At 37.7% G+C, this 17,996-nt stretch overlaps 1 protein-coding gene and 1 long non-coding RNA gene across 2 annotated transcripts in view; one reads left to right on the forward strand and one right to left on the reverse strand.

Moving 5' to 3' along the window:
- Window positions 1-359: 359 nt before the first annotated feature.
- The window catches only part of DDAH1 (dimethylarginine dimethylaminohydrolase 1), a 124,200-nt gene continuing 106,563 nt past the window's right edge, over window positions 360-17,996 (reverse strand). The window contains exons 5-6 of the mRNA XM_016146039.2: window positions 4,818-4,961; window positions 360-3,542 (exon numbers count right to left, since the gene is read on the reverse strand). Of these exons, the coding sequence (XP_016001525.1) occupies window positions 3,426-3,542; window positions 4,818-4,961 (261 nt within the window). The 3' untranslated portion in view covers window positions 360-3,425. The remainder of the gene's footprint in view (window positions 3,543-4,817; window positions 4,962-17,996) is intronic.
- Window positions 14,861-15,645, forward strand: LOC118613584. The gene is made up of 2 exons (XR_004955535.1): window positions 14,861-14,945; window positions 15,116-15,645. It is a non-coding gene; the product is annotated as an uncharacterized LOC118613584 (long non-coding RNA).

The raw sequence follows: 17,996 nt of genomic DNA on the forward strand, positions 1-17,996 counted from the left end.
AATTTGTTCGATTGCCTCTGTGCACTGTACTGACCAGATAGGAGTCAAAGGGAGCAAGGGAAACCTTTTAGGGAGGAGCACGGGTGAAAGCACGATCTTCTGATGCAGCGTGGAGGGCACGCGCACTTTTTAGGAGCCTGAAATAAAGTCTCTCTTCAACTATCATTTTAATCCAGGCTACTCATGGCAGTTGATTTATAGTCACAGTATTTCTAATTCCACAGCTTATAAGAGAAGAGAGAAAACTTCCCCATCTCTGAGAGCAAAGAAATTATGACTTCATTTGCCACAGCAGTTTCTGTTTGTTTGTTTGTTTGTTTTTTTTGTTCGTTTTTTTAAAAAGAGACATACACTGTTGATCACAGTACAACTCACACTTTATTCCATCGTGATTGGTATACTTGTAGGTTCAGGACAGCAAGAGACTAAAATCAGTGCAGAACTTCTCTGGACTACAGGGCTGTGAAAGGCATTACTGGTTTTGGCACACAGAGTGGATAACCATACATTGGCTGAAACAAGATGGTCAGTAAAAGAAAATGCACAAACCTAACACTGTGTGGAAGTCATGTCTGAGTTCTGTAGAATGTTAAAGAGTAAATAATTACAAAGACTACATGCAACTCTAAATAAGCCACGGTATTTATCTACAGACTGTTTTCTCCCCTTTGAGATGAAGAGATGGCCTTAGAAATCTGTTCACAGTAGCTTAAAAGAGCAATCAATACACATTAGTGAGATCTGCTTATTGATTTCTATAGCAATCCATCACAGTTGAAGAGATAATGCTAAATAATGTACTTTCTCTATATCGTTCTTATTAAATTGAATCTTACTGACTGACCAAGTAATTCAACTTTTACTTACTTACTTACAACTACTAATGTCTTTATAATGTCAAAAAGCAGTTTTTGTTAGTTAATCTATTCTTATAAATCACAAAGGACAAGAGGGGAACCTATGAAACAGATTATCATTCCTCTTCAAAGATAACATTATGCTGATGAGAACACCAAGGAAGTAATACTACTACGCTGCAAATCTTTTAGATTTTCACATTATCATATCACAACGGGAGTCTAAAAACCCAGCCTAGTTGGTGACATAGCAATGCAAAATAAGATTCTGTAGAAGAGGCACACAGATTCTAAGTGATTTCTTGAGACAAAGAGAAGGAAAGAAGGAAAGGAAAAGTGAAAAACAGCCTTCTGTAAAACCAATTGTTCAAAAGAAAAATCTAATCATTTGCAATTGACTAAACATACTAGAAAACCATTCTTTAATTTGGAATGCTAGGAGTAAAGACATTGGAAATTATATGCCGGTTAACTTTAACATTAGGCCTAATCCATCTGGTTGGGTTTGTTTTCCTGTGGTTGCATTGAGATGTTGAACTTTCAGAGGGGATGTCCCAGCAGAAGGCCATATTTAACCCCAAAGGGCAACCGTAACTGCTAAGGACAATTTTTCTTTATTAACTTGGGCATGTGGGTAACATTTATTTTTTCTTTCATAAAAACATATTATTCACCCATGATAAGACAGTTGGAAATATGACATTGACTAACATAAGGATTATTCACAGGATGCATATAATTAGATATTTGCATGTGAAGTGAATTTTAAAGTTAAGCAATAAGGAGGAGAAGAAATTCCTCCAAATTTTGGCAAAAATCATCAAATATATGAAAAAGACAAAAAGTGGTTAAATGAGTCCTGGTTTTCTCAGAGGTTTATCACTCCCAATTGCTAAGGGGGAGATGAAATGAATGAAGGTGACTGATTACATACACACAGGTGAGCAGAGCAAGTCTTGAAGTAGTATTTCTTAATCTCCCTGATTCTTACTCTTAAACAACAAGCCACAGGCAATACAGGAAAGGTGGAGATGACTCGGAAGTTCTATAACATGTCTGGATCAGTCACCATTCCTTGGAAAGTACCATTTCCTTGGTCTGCTAAAAGACATTTTTTTAATTGCACACCTAAAACTTACTGGATTTCGTTTACCAATGTCATCATGATAAAAATAAAATAAAAATAAAATATAAGTAAAGTCATTTCCCATCAAAAAATAAAATAAAATAAAAGACTGATTCTTTCAGGTTTAAGTAAAAGACAGCGATCTCTCGCCTCACGGAGGCATTGTTCTATGTAAGAGATTCATGTCGGTTTAAGGTTGTGCAATTTGAAGGCTAGAGAGAAAAGAAATTTTAATTGAATTCCACAGTAAATGTTCATGGATATTTTAAAGTGTAATTGTCCATTGTCAGCAGTTGGTTTCAAGCATCAAGCCAATCACTTCCTGAACATGCTCCATCTGGCTTGCACTGGACCATCAATAATCATTTTTAGATGTGATGTCTCTTTTGAAGTAAATAACTTTGCTAGGCCAGGATAACTGCTGGGGGTAGAAGGCTGGAAATAGGGTGAGTCACAATGGAAGGAAATAGAAATGAGCTGAAGAAAAAATAAGTATTTTCCCCAAGGTCTATATGTGGATAGTAATGAAGCAAAAATTCATGTAATGTGACTTAAAGACTTTCTAAAACGTACCCATGGGGTATTTCCACGTTTCCTGATCTACAATCCCCTAGCAACTGTCTGGTGCTGAATTTACCTTCTTAGGTGTGGTGCCCTACTTCTTCTGGAATTTAGATCTCTGGGGAAACCCTGTCAGGATGTGCCTCTGTGTGATGAACTCTCCCCCAAATAGCAGCTCTGATTTTGTTCACAGTTCTGCTGAGGGCTCTGTCTGCCCCTCTGGGGTAGAGTTGGGGTGGTGGCAGAAGATGTAGCCGTGAGGCAGAGGAGACAGGCGGCAGACAGGGTGAGCCTGCAGGAAAGAATCCGGGAGGCAAGACTCCTGATTTTACCCAAGGTCAAGGTGACTGTGATAGAAGTGAGAAAAGCCAAAGAAAGTAACTGGAAAAAAGGTTTTCAGAGTTGCAAGATAAAAAAGAGGGAAGGGAGGAAAATCCATGGGCCAGGGAATTTCACAGGAAGCAAAGATGATAAATGATACACACACACAAAAAAATACACCCCAGCTTATCTGACTGATCAAGAAGACCTTCTTCTGCGTATATTGGCAACTAAATGGTTTTCACACTAATAATACAATCACTAAATGAGTGTTTTCTTACAACCATTAATCACATTTCAATAATTCATTAGCTCTATATTTTCTAGGTTGCTTAATTCATTTAGCAAATCCACAGCTTAGCTATCACCCGGAAGGGGCTATCACCGCAAGGGGAGGGAGGGGAAGGTGCAGAAAAAAGCAATTAAAATTAAAATTAAGCTTTTGTAAACCAAAGTTAGTCACACAGTGGCACAGTAGATTGTCAATGAAAACGACAGGAGTGGGGACAGTTGTTGGCCTTTTGAGTTCAGTATTGCCGGCTGCAGGGACAGACTGCCACTCAGGAGTCTACCTTCTTGTTAATTAAAACCGAGCAGCAGGTGAGCAGCCCATCCACCTTTTCCAGTTCAGACAGGCTCACGGGGATCAGCATATGGTCCTTCAGCTTTTCATAAACCTATTGTAAAAATCAAGGAGAGCGAGAGAAGAATAATTATGTTTCTGCTTCTGTCTTACCACCTGTTGTAGAGAATTAATTTGGTTGTGAATTTAGGCTTTTCACCCATTTAACCCCAAGCTGTGCAAGCAATCCAGACCACACACATGCCCACAGAGCTCAGAGCATTGGTTAACCACTAGCTCTGTGCTTTAACTTCAAAGCCAGAGATGTGTCAGAAATGTGGTTGGTACCAGACATGCCTCTACTCTGCTGTTGTTGTTGGTAGATTACGTGATACAGGAAAGGTGGTGGCTGTGTTTTCAATTTGAATGTCACTTTCTCTCCACACTTTAAAACTCTCTCATCTATACTTTAACATTTCTTTCTTTATCAACACCACCAGGAAAAATGTGACAAAATATAATTTAAGCAAAGTATTTCATGTCATACTGCTTTTAAATTACAGTTATGAATTTTATAGCATCTTTCGACACTCATAGAAAGGGTGTGCCTAAACTTGAAATAACAGTCCACAAATTTTTCTCTAATAATCAAACAAAGCACATTAAAAAAAAAAAAAAACCCATCTGAAAACACAGTACCTAAAAGACAATCTACTATGCTCCTTTAGGAAGCACCTTGGTCCTTAAAATTCACTGCAGTGGTTAAGAGTGCTGGAGCCAGACAGAGTCAGGTTCCAAACCTACTTCTGTCAACTCACTACCTACACTGTGACGTCAGTCAAGTGACATCGGATCACTTTTGAACCGTGGATTATTTCTCTGAAAGACTAGCATAATAATAGTGCCCTCACAGGGCTGTTTCAAGGAACTGATAATATAATGCATGTAGTAGTGTACTTGGCACAGTGCCTGGCACAGGGAAAGCCCTCGGTAAACGTGGATTCTCTGATGGGGAGCAGCTCAAATTTGTCAAAAACCATGACACAGTTGACTTATCTAATTGTGTGCTTAATGAGTATCTGAGTGTGGGCAAGGGCATTTAATCAGAGCTGGAACACAAGTACTTATTTGAAAAGCTCTGACTACCAGGCATGATCAGCTCCATTACAGTGCATGCATTAGTGACCAATGACATGAATGAGGAAAGTGAATTAAATAACTTTTCTTGTGCCCTAAATTATATTATCCTTTCTGCTTTCTTAATAATTTGATAAGTATAGAGGAAAAGAAGTCCCTGTTATTTGTCGCTCCGACATAAAAGAAATCTCCAGGCAGGGAGACTGTCAGGGAGGCCTACCTAGGTGCAGTGGCCAAGAAGGATGATTTTTACCTTTGCACTTTCTGGATACTCTTCTGGGGTTCGGTACAGCAACACATGGCCTTTGCTGGGGATATTTAGATAGATACAGTTTGCAGCCACGTTATCAGGCACAGTGAGTTTGTCGTAGCGGTGGTCACTCATCTGTTGCATGGTCTACAAGAGAAACACAGCAGGTTTAAGCAGAGCGTCTCCCCATACTTTCAAATAGAAGGAAGGCAATGCGATGGAATATGAGCTTGTAAGCGATGCCTAAAACTTTCCTCTGTGTTGAAGTTCCTGTCTGTTACCCTTAGTAACTTAAAACCAGAAAAGGAAAACCTGATGAAGCTGTGATTCTTTGGAAGAACTGCAAGGGTTCTTGTTGTTGTTGTTCTTTTAAAAGCGTGTAGTCTCTAATTTTAAAAAGGTTTTAAAGCTGTCTATAATTTTTCTAGTTTTTGTTCATAAGACTTAACAGTAAGACACAAAATGGCCACATATTTGAAATACCCATCTGGGGTTTTGACATATCTTTGGCCGAGTAAGCAGGGCTGACCCGAACTATAGGAAAAAAAAGACCAGAACAATGATCAGATGGTCAATAATCTGATCTACACACACACACACACACAAACACACAAAGACACACACAGACACACACAGACACACACAGACACACACACATACACACAATTTCTTCTATGAACATTTAAACTGAATTCACCTGTCCGTTGGCAGGTTATGCCCTTAAACAATGAGTGAAAAAATCACCTGGGCTTCATCCTGCCACTGGATTCTGGGTTGGCAGATTTGAGGTGAGGCATAGAAATTTGCATTCTGAAAGCCCTCCAAGTAATACTGAGGCAGACCCCTGGACCACACCTAGATAAAAACTGATTTAGCAGGTCTATTAATCAAATAATGGGTTTATTAGTAACTTAGTATAAAATAACTTTTAAAACAACACAAAATTTAAAATATTGATACTCCATCCTTCCACCTCAACACAATCAAAACAACATCCCCCCAAAAATAATCACCTCCCCAAACCACACACATAACAAAAATGCACAAACATCAAAAACACAGCAAGTATTATTTTAGGTTTAGTATGTAGAGTCTTTCCATTCTTTATGAACATCTATATGTTTTAAGGAATCAGCCTAAACGTCATATAACGAAGCTATAGCAAGCTCTTTTCCACAATCTGGTTCTAATCTTCCTTTCCAGCCAGGTGTCCCTTTACCCTTCACTATTTTTGTGAAAATGTGCTTCTTATTATTAGACGCCAGAATCAGGTAGACTTGCCCACTTGGTTGCGGTGGCACCACTGGACAGTAAGATTTATGGTATGAAAGAGTGGAAGAGACAGAATGCTCCCAAGAGAACATGGAGAGTGGCATGTGGTAAGCTTTTCCTGACTCACCAATCCCATAAACCATTCACTTCTCCTAGTGTGGAATATGTCAAGGGCCGAGAAAGGCCAGGAGTAGATTGATCATGGAATATCCTTTGTAGGGAAGGAAGGAAGCATCATGAATGGAGAGAGCTTATGCACTACATCAAAAGCCAAGAGACACAAATGTGAGCAGGATATAGATTCAGGTTTTGAAGAGGTCACAGTGTAATGGAAGAGACTGACCATAACAAGCAGGGTACCATGCTAAATATTTTACCTTTTATTTAATCTCGAAATTCCCATTTTATAAATGAAGAAACTGAACTGAAAAAGGTCAAATCGCTGGCTCAAGTTTACATAGATGATTTCAAACCCAGATCTACGCAACTCAAACCTTTCTTTATTAATCATCTCACTTTGGTCTCTTTCTTGGCTTCCAGAGCTGCAGCGGCTCCCTCTCTCCTACGAACTACCATCAACATTTGGTATTTATTATTTATTCTCTTGTGGTATTATGTATTTTTTTTTTCATATGTAATCCTATTATGACACGGTACAGTTTGGTGTAGCTCCAGGACTTGACTGGGCACCTCTCTTGCACTTTTTAATTTAAATTGTTCTCTGAAAGGATAGGGCCCCTATTGTGGATCAACTGTAGGGTGGGTTCTTCTTTAGAGTTCTGATTGAGAAACCTTAGATCTATTTGAATATGTGAACAATTAAGAAGTTAAATTCCCTTTTATGTTGGTATATGTTTAAATGAAAAGTAGATTTGGGAAGAAAAATAAGATTAGAAAGGGGAAGTTGCGTTTTAGTAAACGGTATTAAAGGTTATTTTGATGGCAAAAAAAAAAAAAAAGATGTTAAAGACACTCCTAAAGATTGTCTATCCTAAGCAAATTAGCAACTTCTTCAATTTAGCCCTCTTTATAAAATAGATATGATCAGAAATAATAGGAAGAGGCTTATATAAGAGGAAAAAATCTTAACTCAAGCCGTTTTCTATTATGAATTGCTATTTAATTACATCTTATGTGGACTTCCTTTTGGGCTGCTTTCAAAACACAGCAATGGTGGTTTCCATTTATTATAGTCTTGGGGAGGGCACATTAAGAACATCAACTTGGTCTCAGCTCCAACCTTTAAGAGCTAGTAAGCTTTTTTAAGTTTTTTTTTTTTTTCTGACTTCTTGGTTTGCTCACCTATAAAATTGGGATAATAATAGTCTCTCATTCTTATTGTGAAAGTTAAATGAAGGTAATGTACATAATAAAGCACAGTAATAAGCTCTTAATAAGCCACTAATATTTTCTGACAGCATGAACAGACAAAGTTCAAGTTTCCAGTTTGCAAGCTCATTTACTATGCTGCCAAGCTTTAATCTTCAACCTCACTCTTAAAATAGCTTTTTTTTGGAGGTCAATCTTTACTTTTAAAACCATATAACACTGTACCCTCAATTTCCAATGGTGATTTCTTTAGCTGTTTTCTTTCTAAAACCTACATTCTTTCATACATAATCTAATGGTTTAGCATCTTTTCTGCTTGGATCCCCTAGAGAGAATCGCTAATATGTTCCCAGACTTTTCAAAATTAGGAAGCATTTTCATATGAGAGTTTTTACAAAGTTTCTCTTTCTTTTCCAATGGATTGCTAGCTCTTGAATACAGGTCCAGGCATAATGTAGTGAACAAAGCATGAGGTTTGGAATCAGAATTGCTCTGCCACACACACTAACTCTGTGACCTTGAGCAAGTCACTTAAGCTTTCTGAACCTCAATTTCCTCAGCTGTAAAATGCGATGACAACGTCATTACTTATTCCCCATAGGGCAACTTTGAAGATTATTTAAAAAAACAAAACAAAACAAAACAAAACAAACAAACAAACAAACAAAAAACCAGAATGAAGCAGAGAAAGGAAAACCTCTTCAATAAATGGTGTTGGGAAAACTGCGAAAGAATGAAACTAGACTGATATCTATCACTGCACATCAAAATTAACTCAAAATGGATTAAGGACCTGAATATAAGAGCTGAAACAATAAATTGCATAGAAGAAGACATAGGAACTAAACTCATGGACCTTGGACTTAGAAGATTTTATGAATTTGACCTCAAAAGCAAGGGAAGTAGAAGCAAAAATAAATGAATGGGACTACATCAAACTAAAAAGCTTCTGCACAGCAAAAGAAATTGTCAACAGGTAAAGAGACAACCATCCGAATGGGAAGATATATTTGTAAGCAATGCCTCCAATAAGGGCCTAATATCCAAAATATTCAAAGAACTCAAACAACTCAGTAACAACAAAAAAAGAAATGATCCAATCAAAATGGGCAGAGGACCTGAATAGACACTTTTCCCTAGAGGACATACAAATGGCCAACAAATATACAAAAAGATGCTCAATATCACTAGTTATTAGGGAAATGCAAATCAAAACCACTATGAGATACCATCTCACACCTGTTAGAATAGCTATAATCAACAGGACAAGTAATAACAAATGTTGGAGAGGATGCGGAGAAAAAGGAACCCTCATACACTGCTGGTGGGACTGCAAATTGGTATGGCCACTATGGAAAACAGTATGGATGTTCCACAAAAAACTAAGAATTGATCTACCATATTGATCCAGCAATCCCTCTACTGGGTATTTACCCTAAGGACTTGAAAACCCATATCTGAAAAGATATTTGCACACCAATGTTCATAGCAGCATTATTCACTGTGGCCAGGACGTGGAAGCAACTGAAGTGTCCTACGATAGATGATAGGTTAAAGAAGCTGTGGTACATATATACAATGGAATATTACTTGGCCCTAAGAAGAGATGAAATACTGCCAGTTGTGACAACATGGATGGATCTTGAGATAATCACGCTAAGTGAAATAAGCCAGACAGAAAAAGTTGAAAATCACATGATATCACTTATATGTCTGATATAAACATAAAAGCAACAAATGAACAGGACAAACAAACAGAGACTAATGGACATGGACAATAGAATAGTGGTTACCAGAGGGTGGGGTGAGGGGAGAGGAGGGAGGTAGATGGAGTAAAAGGGGTCAAATATGGTGACAGAAAGAAATCTAACTACAGAAGGTGAACACACAATGCAATATATATAATATATATATATAATATATATATGCCTTACTGTTGAATTGTACACTTGAAACTTACTGGATTTCATTAACCAATGTCATCATAAAAAATAAAAAATTAAAATAAAAAGAACAAAACAAAATGATCATGAATGTGATATGCTTAGCACAAATTCCTAGCACATATTAAGTGTGAAACAAATATGAGCACTCTTCCTTCTTTGTTTCTTGGAAGTCACCTGGCATATAGCAGGCAATTAAAATTTGTTTATAACTAATTGATTAATTTCTCCATTTCTTTCAAGGGATATAGGGAGCACACCAGGATGGACTTTGTGATCAATTACGTTTTTGAACAATTGCATTCCTTCAGGAAAATGAGATATGGCCTATTCCAGAAATATAAATATAGTTCATTACTTAAAGTAAATCAGGTTAAAATCAGTGAGGCCACCTTTGTCTTTTTCTTTACACTGTACAGAAGGGTACTGTACTCTATGGTTCTGATCCGAATGACTCTGGATGTAAGACAATAAGGAATGGTGGACCTGGGGTGAACTAGTGAGTGCACAAGCACCTAAAAGCATTAAAATAAAAGAGTAAAATAAAAAGCTTCGTATATAGCCATCTTCTAAGCAAGTGAGAGAATTGTGGGTAGCATATTTTGGTCTATCATAATTGTGAGAGCTAGTTGCTCCCACCATTCATAAGCTCTAGATAACTGCCAGTTGGTTTCCAGATTCACAGCCTATATATAATTCATTGCACTCTTTTCCCATAGGTAAAGAAATCACCTATGGCTCAGTACAAGATGAGTTAAAATAGAAAAAAGCATGGCAAGACCACACCTCATAGGCTGACTATACCTTCAATGGTCCTATAAGTTGCCTGGGCAAATTTCCTACCTCTCAGTCTGACTCATGCATGTCCGGTGTGACTATGAAGCAGAAACATGAAATATGGAATTGTTGCACATTCCAGAGGAAATGTTATCAAGGATCGTTATCGGTGCTGACTTCTTGTTTATCAGTGAGGGAACAAACTAAAATTCCAGGGTTGTGCCTACCTCAGAAAGTGCCCAGTTTCTTTGGAGTAACAGAGACTGTATGCTTCCTGCCTCTCCCTGCAATCGTTGTGCTTTATTTACTTGGGCTCAAGCTTTCTCCATGCTCCCTCCCATCCCCCCACCCATACCTCCTTGAGTGAAAAATCCCCTCCATTCCCTACATAGTTCCTATGTGTTTGCTTTGTTCTTCAGTTATTTGAAATTCTAATCACTGCTTCTCCTCACTCTTTAGTGTTTCTCTCTTTTCTGGGCTTTATATTTATAATTTATAGCTTCTGTTGGGGGCAGTCCTAAAATTACTGACATAAAGGCCAGTAAGCATTTAAAGTACAGTGTTAGAGAAAAGCTCTGCAGACACCCTGGACACCAGAAAGATGAACAAGTGGTTCCTAACCACTAAGCAAACTAAGCCTGAAACGTCATTGGAGGCAAAAATGACAAAACCGAAGCTGTCCTACTTTGGGTGCATTACGAGCCAGGGTTCTTTGAAAAGGAAAAAATGCTGGGAAATATTGAAGGCAGCAGGAAAAGAGGAAAACCAAATATGAGATGGATTAACTCCCTAACAAAAGCCATAGGCATGAGTCTACAGGAGCCGGCCAGGGCTGTTGAGGACAGGACATTGGGGACATCACTCACTGACAAGGTCGCCAGGAGTTGGAACAGACTCAATGGCACATAACACACACACTCCCAGCCTAGCATTGTTTGAGAATAGTTTCATTTTTTTTTTTCATTACTGTAAGGAAAGGAATTACAATATCCTTAGTGGGGAAATAACTTAAAGCTGGGAATGCATAAAGTAATTTACTGATAAATTCTACCGAGAGTTATTCTTAAAATAAATGTCTTAAGAAAACGAGCAAAGCCACCTTAGAAGAAGGTTTTCAATTAATTTATCAAGGCCCTCAGGTTATCATTTTAAGACAGGTTAGAAAATGTGCCAAACGAAATGACTTTCAATAATAGAATGGGCCCCATTTGGGACAGTGAGTGGTTCTGCTTAACTGTGAAAAGACAAAAAATACAAAAGCAGCCAGGTGTAGTCTTTCTAAATGAAAAGGATTTAAGAAGTGTAACTATAGATGATAAACAAAAAATACTTTTTATTTCTATAAAAGAGCTAAAGGTGTTTATTACAAACACAAAGAGTTTCTGTCTTTTGGAACAAAGCCCAGGTTTCTTTTTTTCCTGTCAGAGTAATTGTTTTCCTTTTTTTGTATATGTTGTTATTGTCTAAATAAGACAGCTTGCCATCTATTTATAGCTGGGTTCAGGAGATTCATGTATATACACAATGCAGGGTGCCCACCAGTTAGAGGAAAACACACAGAAAAAGATTCGGGAGACTGGATGTCCCTCTAACATCTTTGCCCTGCTGTATTGGAACTGGCACTGTGAGGACACACTCACAGGACCAACTCGCCTGGCAGGGCATCACCTCAAAGAGCTCAGACTCCCCAGGAAGGAGCCAGGGTGAGGTGGAGGAACAGGTTTTGTTTCCGCTTTGTGGATGCACAGAAGCTTTTGTTAAAATATGGGCATCATTTCAAATATCCTGAGAATGTAGCAATTTGACTGTTTAGTTTCATGTTCCAACTTTTTTTTCTAAAAAATGGTAGAGGAAGTGAATCGCTCCGGAGCACTGTGTAAGTTAGTGTTCTTTTAACTGCAGGGACTGTACTTATGGCCTCTCACTGCGTCCCTTGCCAGAACCAAAAAAAGAAAGCTTTATACCCTCCACAGCCACTACCAAGTCCCTGGAGACCCCAGACTCTGGAAAACACACAGAAGTTCCATAGCACATTCATGGAAGATCCAAGAAGTCAAGATACTGCTTCAAATACCTTTTCTGACTTTTACATTCTCCCTCAAAATTATTCCACTTTGTGTAAAATCGAGTAATTATTATTTAAATTGGATATAACTGGTGTTCAGTTCAATTCCATAGTCTTTGTGGAGGTTCCCCTTTGGGCCAGGCACCATGGCGATGGGAGGTGGGAAAGAGAAAGAGATACAAAGGCAATGCTGTCACAGGCTCTGCCTTCGGGAGATAATACTTTATAATTCAAGGCAGGACAAGCAAGTGAAGGGTATGCTGGCAGGAAAAAGAAAGTCAACCTCACTTCCATCATAGGCTCCTCCTTAAGGAAGAAGGCACGCAGTAGAGAGGAAACGGCTCTGAGTATCGTCTTGGTCATGTTGCGGTCTGTTACACAGCTGCTGCTTTGGCGGAACCGGCCTTGCTCCCCAGAGTGGAGCTGTCACAAAACAGAGTGGGAAGGGTCTGGCTTTCAGCCCAAGAGAATTTATATGGCTAGCTGCATTAACAATCAAGCATTTCCGGCAGTTCCCAACATTTCTGGGAATTTTCTCATCCAAAGGACTGGAAAGCAGCTCCATTTTCCCACTTGTTACTCATGGTTTCTTTGTATTACAAGAATTAAAAAAAAAAAAAAAAATTCCTGGGCTATGTCATTTCACAGAACAATTTAGGACAAATTGGTCAAATGCCGCAGTAAAAGAATATAGAAGGTATTTAGAATATTTAGGAAATATCTGGAGCACATTTTTGGCTTGCTCATAATTGATCTTCCTATGAAACATACATATGTACCCAACTAAACGTATCAAAACTGAGCCAATATTAAAAGCAACTGATTTTAGATTCCACTGAGATATACAATATATGGTGCTCAAGCACACTTTTCATTGCTATAGGATATCTAAAATCATTCATTGACTTATTTATTCATCCATTAAGAGTTTATTGAGGGTATAGCGATAGAGCGACCAATAAGTCTGGGCAGAACTTTTAAGGCTAAGTCAATATAGCTTATGGATGAAATTATAGAATTGATATCATGTTCTCATTTTTCATAGTCTTTCTGTAGATCAGGTCAAAATAAACAGAACCTGAGAAAGGTTATCTTTTAAACATCCTGTCTGAATTGATGGGCTGGCTGTACAGATTCCAAGAATGAGGTTACATGGTTCTTTTTAGTTAAATCTGAGCATACTTTCAATGTCAAATATTCCTTTCGAAGCTAGCTGCCATCTCCTCCACAAATTCTCTTTCATGTTTGAAGATGCTGCTTTTGCTCAGATATATGACCTACATGAATATGCGGAAGAAAGATTTCTGTTATTCAAACTACAACCACAAATCACATGAACCATTTTTGAAAAGACCCCCAAAAATAAGTTTTTGTGGAAGGCTGGGAGAACCTCCCACTCTAAGCTCTGTACATGAGCAAGAGGAATGAGATTCTCTGGGCGAGTCATAGCCCTGATTAAGTTTCTGATTTCAGAGGTGAAGAGGAAAGAAATTCATACCAAAGCACTCTTTTCAAAATGCAAAATCTGGGCTCCTACCCTCCCTTCTTACCCCTGCCCATGCATTCTCTAAGACTATGTGCAGAAGCAAATCTTCCACAGTCTTAGCGTTATGTTTTATATATAAGTACAGTAGACAGCTGTCTACTTGGCTATCAAAGTCATGCCCTGATTATGCTTGTTTCCCCAGATACCTGTACCCTAAATCTCATCGTCAAAAATTAATTCTGGGTATTGGGGGCTTGATCTTTCAGGTTCTCTTGGGTCATGTGATAGCAAGAAACAACTGGAGCATTAATGGAGGTATTTCCTATTTATTTATAGTTTATCAATTCTTGATTCATTTCTCAAAACAAAACATTTTTACAGATGAGAAAACCCAGGTTCAGAGAAGTTCAATAATTTGTTCAAGGTCACATGTTAAGGCAGTAAATCCAGAATTTGGGTCCAGGTATGTCAATATCCAAATGCCCATCTCTTCCTGTCACACTAAACTACCACGTTGCCAAAATACCTTGAAAGACTAGACTCTGAGCTCACAAACTGGCAGCCTGGGGGCTAATTTATTTGACATGCAAATATTTAAAAATTTGCATTTAAATGCATTTGCGACAGAGAAGGTCTAGCCCCTGAAGCCTTCCTAGTTGCTGCTGGATGACCTGGGTTGGTTTCCTAGAAGCTAGGATTATGTTCTTTAAGTAGATGAAAGAGGAGCAAAGTCTTTGGGAATGGAAGAAGACAGTGGGTGGCAAGGCATTATTGTTTCTGGGAGCAGCAAAGGGGCAGGGCAGGCTCCAAGGTAAGAGACCAGAAACAGCCAAACACACACACTTTACGATGAGGCTCAGGACCAGCCCCATTTACTCTGACTCAACTGCTCATGGATTAACGTTTATTCTCTGTATGAACAAATGATTCCCTGGTTATTTCATCAGTAGGGTATGCACTAAATTTTTTTTTTTTTTTTTTTGCAATAATTGTGACTGTTTTGCACTGAGTCATTCAAAATCCTCTACTCAAACTATTTGCCCATTTATGAAAGAGTTTTTACTGTGAAAGGGTTAGGGAAGAGACTGTGCCCACACAAAAGCATTCTTTTTTTTTTTTTTTCTGGAACAGGATGAAGAAAATCATCATCGGGACCTCCAGTCACGCTATTAAACTGTACTCAGCCTAGGTGGCTAAGGAAAAAGTCTTCAGCACATTTTAGTGTCCTGAGATCTTCAGTTCCAGGCAGTAGTGTGCTGGTGAATGTGGGGAGAAATCTATGTACAATATACCCATATACGTTTATTATATCTAACTGATATAAAGGATGGGTAGCACATAATTTATAAATAATAAAATGTTCAGTACTCAACTGTAAATGTCATGTTGCCAGTTGATTCTCACAGAATGCTTCTGTTTGTTTTTTCAGTGCTTGTGTATCTGAGGCCAACCTATAGTTGCATTTGACAAATCAGTGTCGTTCCCACATGGATGTTGGTTGATATTTTTTGTTTACACTAATGAGACAAGTGAAACAATGAAGACATATATTGGAAACTTTGCTGGTTTGGCAATAACATGAGTGAATTCTTTGCAGTACAACAGTTTTTGAATACTAAAAGAATATTTCTTCATTTTCCCTCTCAACGTAATGGCTACACACATGACTTACTTTTAAGTTTAATCTGCGGGATTAAATTTTCTGTCACTTTCTTATGTCTAGACAATCAATAAAATGATGAATCAAGCCCTGTTTTGTAGCGTTTGCTGATTTCTGGAATGTAAACATCCCACTGTGTCCAATTTCAAGTTACTAATGTGCCATATGAGTATGGAGTTGAGAATAGATGCGTAATGGCACACCATTGTATAATGTTACCACCATAGCACATACAACAGATGTAAATAACCTTAAGAGCACAGCCATGGTAAAATGGAACATACTAAGGAAGTAATGAGTTTTAAATATTGATTACCCTTGTTTTTAGTATAATAATATAATTTAATTGTTAAGTTTATATAATCGAATGTTTAATAATGACTATGTTTAACAAGCAGCTGGCAAAATTACTAAAAATTTAGCGACTGGCCCTCATAAAGTGGTAGGAGCTGGCTCCAGCAAACCACTGCCCTCCATAGGTGATTTCGTGGTTTTACAATACTTGGTTCCTAGATTTCAACGTAAGTTGGCCTTATGTATGGATTCACTTTAAATTACCTTCCACCCTCTGTTAATGCCCTGAATAAGTTTAGCTTTAAAATTTGGCCCTTGTAACTTTTGCTTCCTCATGGGTAGACAAACTCATTGGGGGTTAACCTTTAATGAGTTTATGAAATACACTGATGGTACAAGGTATCATGAACTCTTGGAAGGAATGATGGCAAATTGGATTTGCTAAATAGGAGCCTAAATTCATCAAAGCTTTCAAACATACAAGAGAAGGTGATGGGGTTTCCCTTTTCACATGGACTAACTGGAAGCTTAAAGTCTGAATGTTCCATGTGTAAACAAGGAAATGAGAATCCATGGTCTGCATTTTAAGACTTGGCTTCAGTTCAAATCATTGTTTCCCACTTTACATCACCTTTTCCTTTTATTTCTGGTTATTTTGCTATGGTTTACGCATCTTTCTAAGCCACTGTTACAAAATATGTTGAGGTATGATTATATAATTTCAACAAGTTCTCCTAAAAATATTTTTCTAATTAATGACAATACAAATTATAAACAAACTTACAAGCTTCATGTTAAAGATTCCAATACGAAAAGTTAAAGTTTTATTGGACTTAGTAGAACTGAATACACTTGTCGAAACTCATTGAATTGTACATTTAAAATTAGTAAATTTTACTGTATAGAAATTATATTTCAATAAAGCTGATTTAAAAAAATTGAAGTCCACACAGTATAAAAATATATATACCTTACCGTTAAAGTGTACAGCTAAAACTTATTGGATTTTATTAACCAATGTTACCATAAAAAAATAATAAATTGAAAAATAAATAAATAAACATAAAATAAAATAAATTAAAAAATCGAAGTCCTCTTTCTTCTCCCCTCTCTGTCCCGTCTTTCTATCTCTTCTCCCTTTCCTTATGGGTAACCACTGTTAAAATTCAATATGGGTCCTTTCGTTCTTTTTTTTATACACATACATGCTCAAAATAAAACTTGTTTACCACATGCCACTGCCAAATTTGTTAGTGAAGGAGCCTGAATATCCCAATTCAGAGGCCTCTAACTCCGCTTCCATCAAAGGCTGGTTAGCTCTGCACCCATGAAGGCAGTGACATATGACTTTGTTACTCAATTTCTGTGATTGTATCACATTTATTACATTTTTCCTATGTATACTAAGTAGTCCCAATGCATGAAAATAATATGTTACACACAAATCTAATAAATATTGGGACTGTATATAACTGTTTAATTCCCTGCTACTGAAAAACACTGTTGCTGGCATGGACTACTCGATGTTCAAGACTCACTGCTGTCCCTAAATGCATCAGGGAGAAGTACCCTAACTCTGATGCGCTCAAAAACTGAAATTTCTGTGAAACAGAGTTGACAGATCTCCTTCATATTTCAGGATGGGGTTTCTTAACCTCACACTATTGACATTTGTGGCTGGATAATTCTTCGGGGTGGAGGAATTGAGGGGGGTGGGGCCTGTCCTGTGTATTGTAGGATGTTTAGCATCCACTACATGCCAGTACCATCCCCCTATCCACCTCCATATTGTGACAAAAGTATTTCCAGACATTGCTGATTGCCCCTGGTTGAGAAATGCTGTCTTTAGGAGAAAGCCATAAAATCTATTCATATGTTAGGAAAAGACCAGATTAATGGGAAATAAGAAGGAAAATATAAAAAGAAAGAGAAAGAAATCAAACTTCCAAATAAGTATACTGTTTACTCTTCTGTTCTTCCTCTAAATTAATAAAATCCCTGAAAATAAATAAATTGATGTTTAAGAAAAACAGTTGTCCCCACATATCTTTTACAAGACACTCCTACAAATGACTATAACTAAGCCATGGCTAATGAAAATAGCCATCTCTACTTTGCCTACTCTTGTGTGGGGAGTTTCAAGTTTTATATTTCTGAAATGAAGAGGAGAAATCTTGGTTTATATCTGGATATGGTTTTTGTTAGTGTCAGACACTTGGAGGCTTGAATGTTGATAAGGTACTCTGAGCACCAGGGAAAGTGATGTCATTTTATAGAAAATTAAGAATTATAAGTTTAAGAACTAGGCAACAAACAAACAAACAAACAAACAAAACCCCCTACTCTCATAGGGTAA

Source organism: Rousettus aegyptiacus, unplaced genomic scaffold (assembly GCF_014176215.1).
Source record: "Rousettus aegyptiacus isolate mRouAeg1 unplaced genomic scaffold, mRouAeg1.p scaffold_m13_p_1, whole genome shotgun sequence".
NCBI lineage: Eukaryota > Metazoa > Chordata > Mammalia > Chiroptera > Pteropodidae > Rousettus > Rousettus aegyptiacus.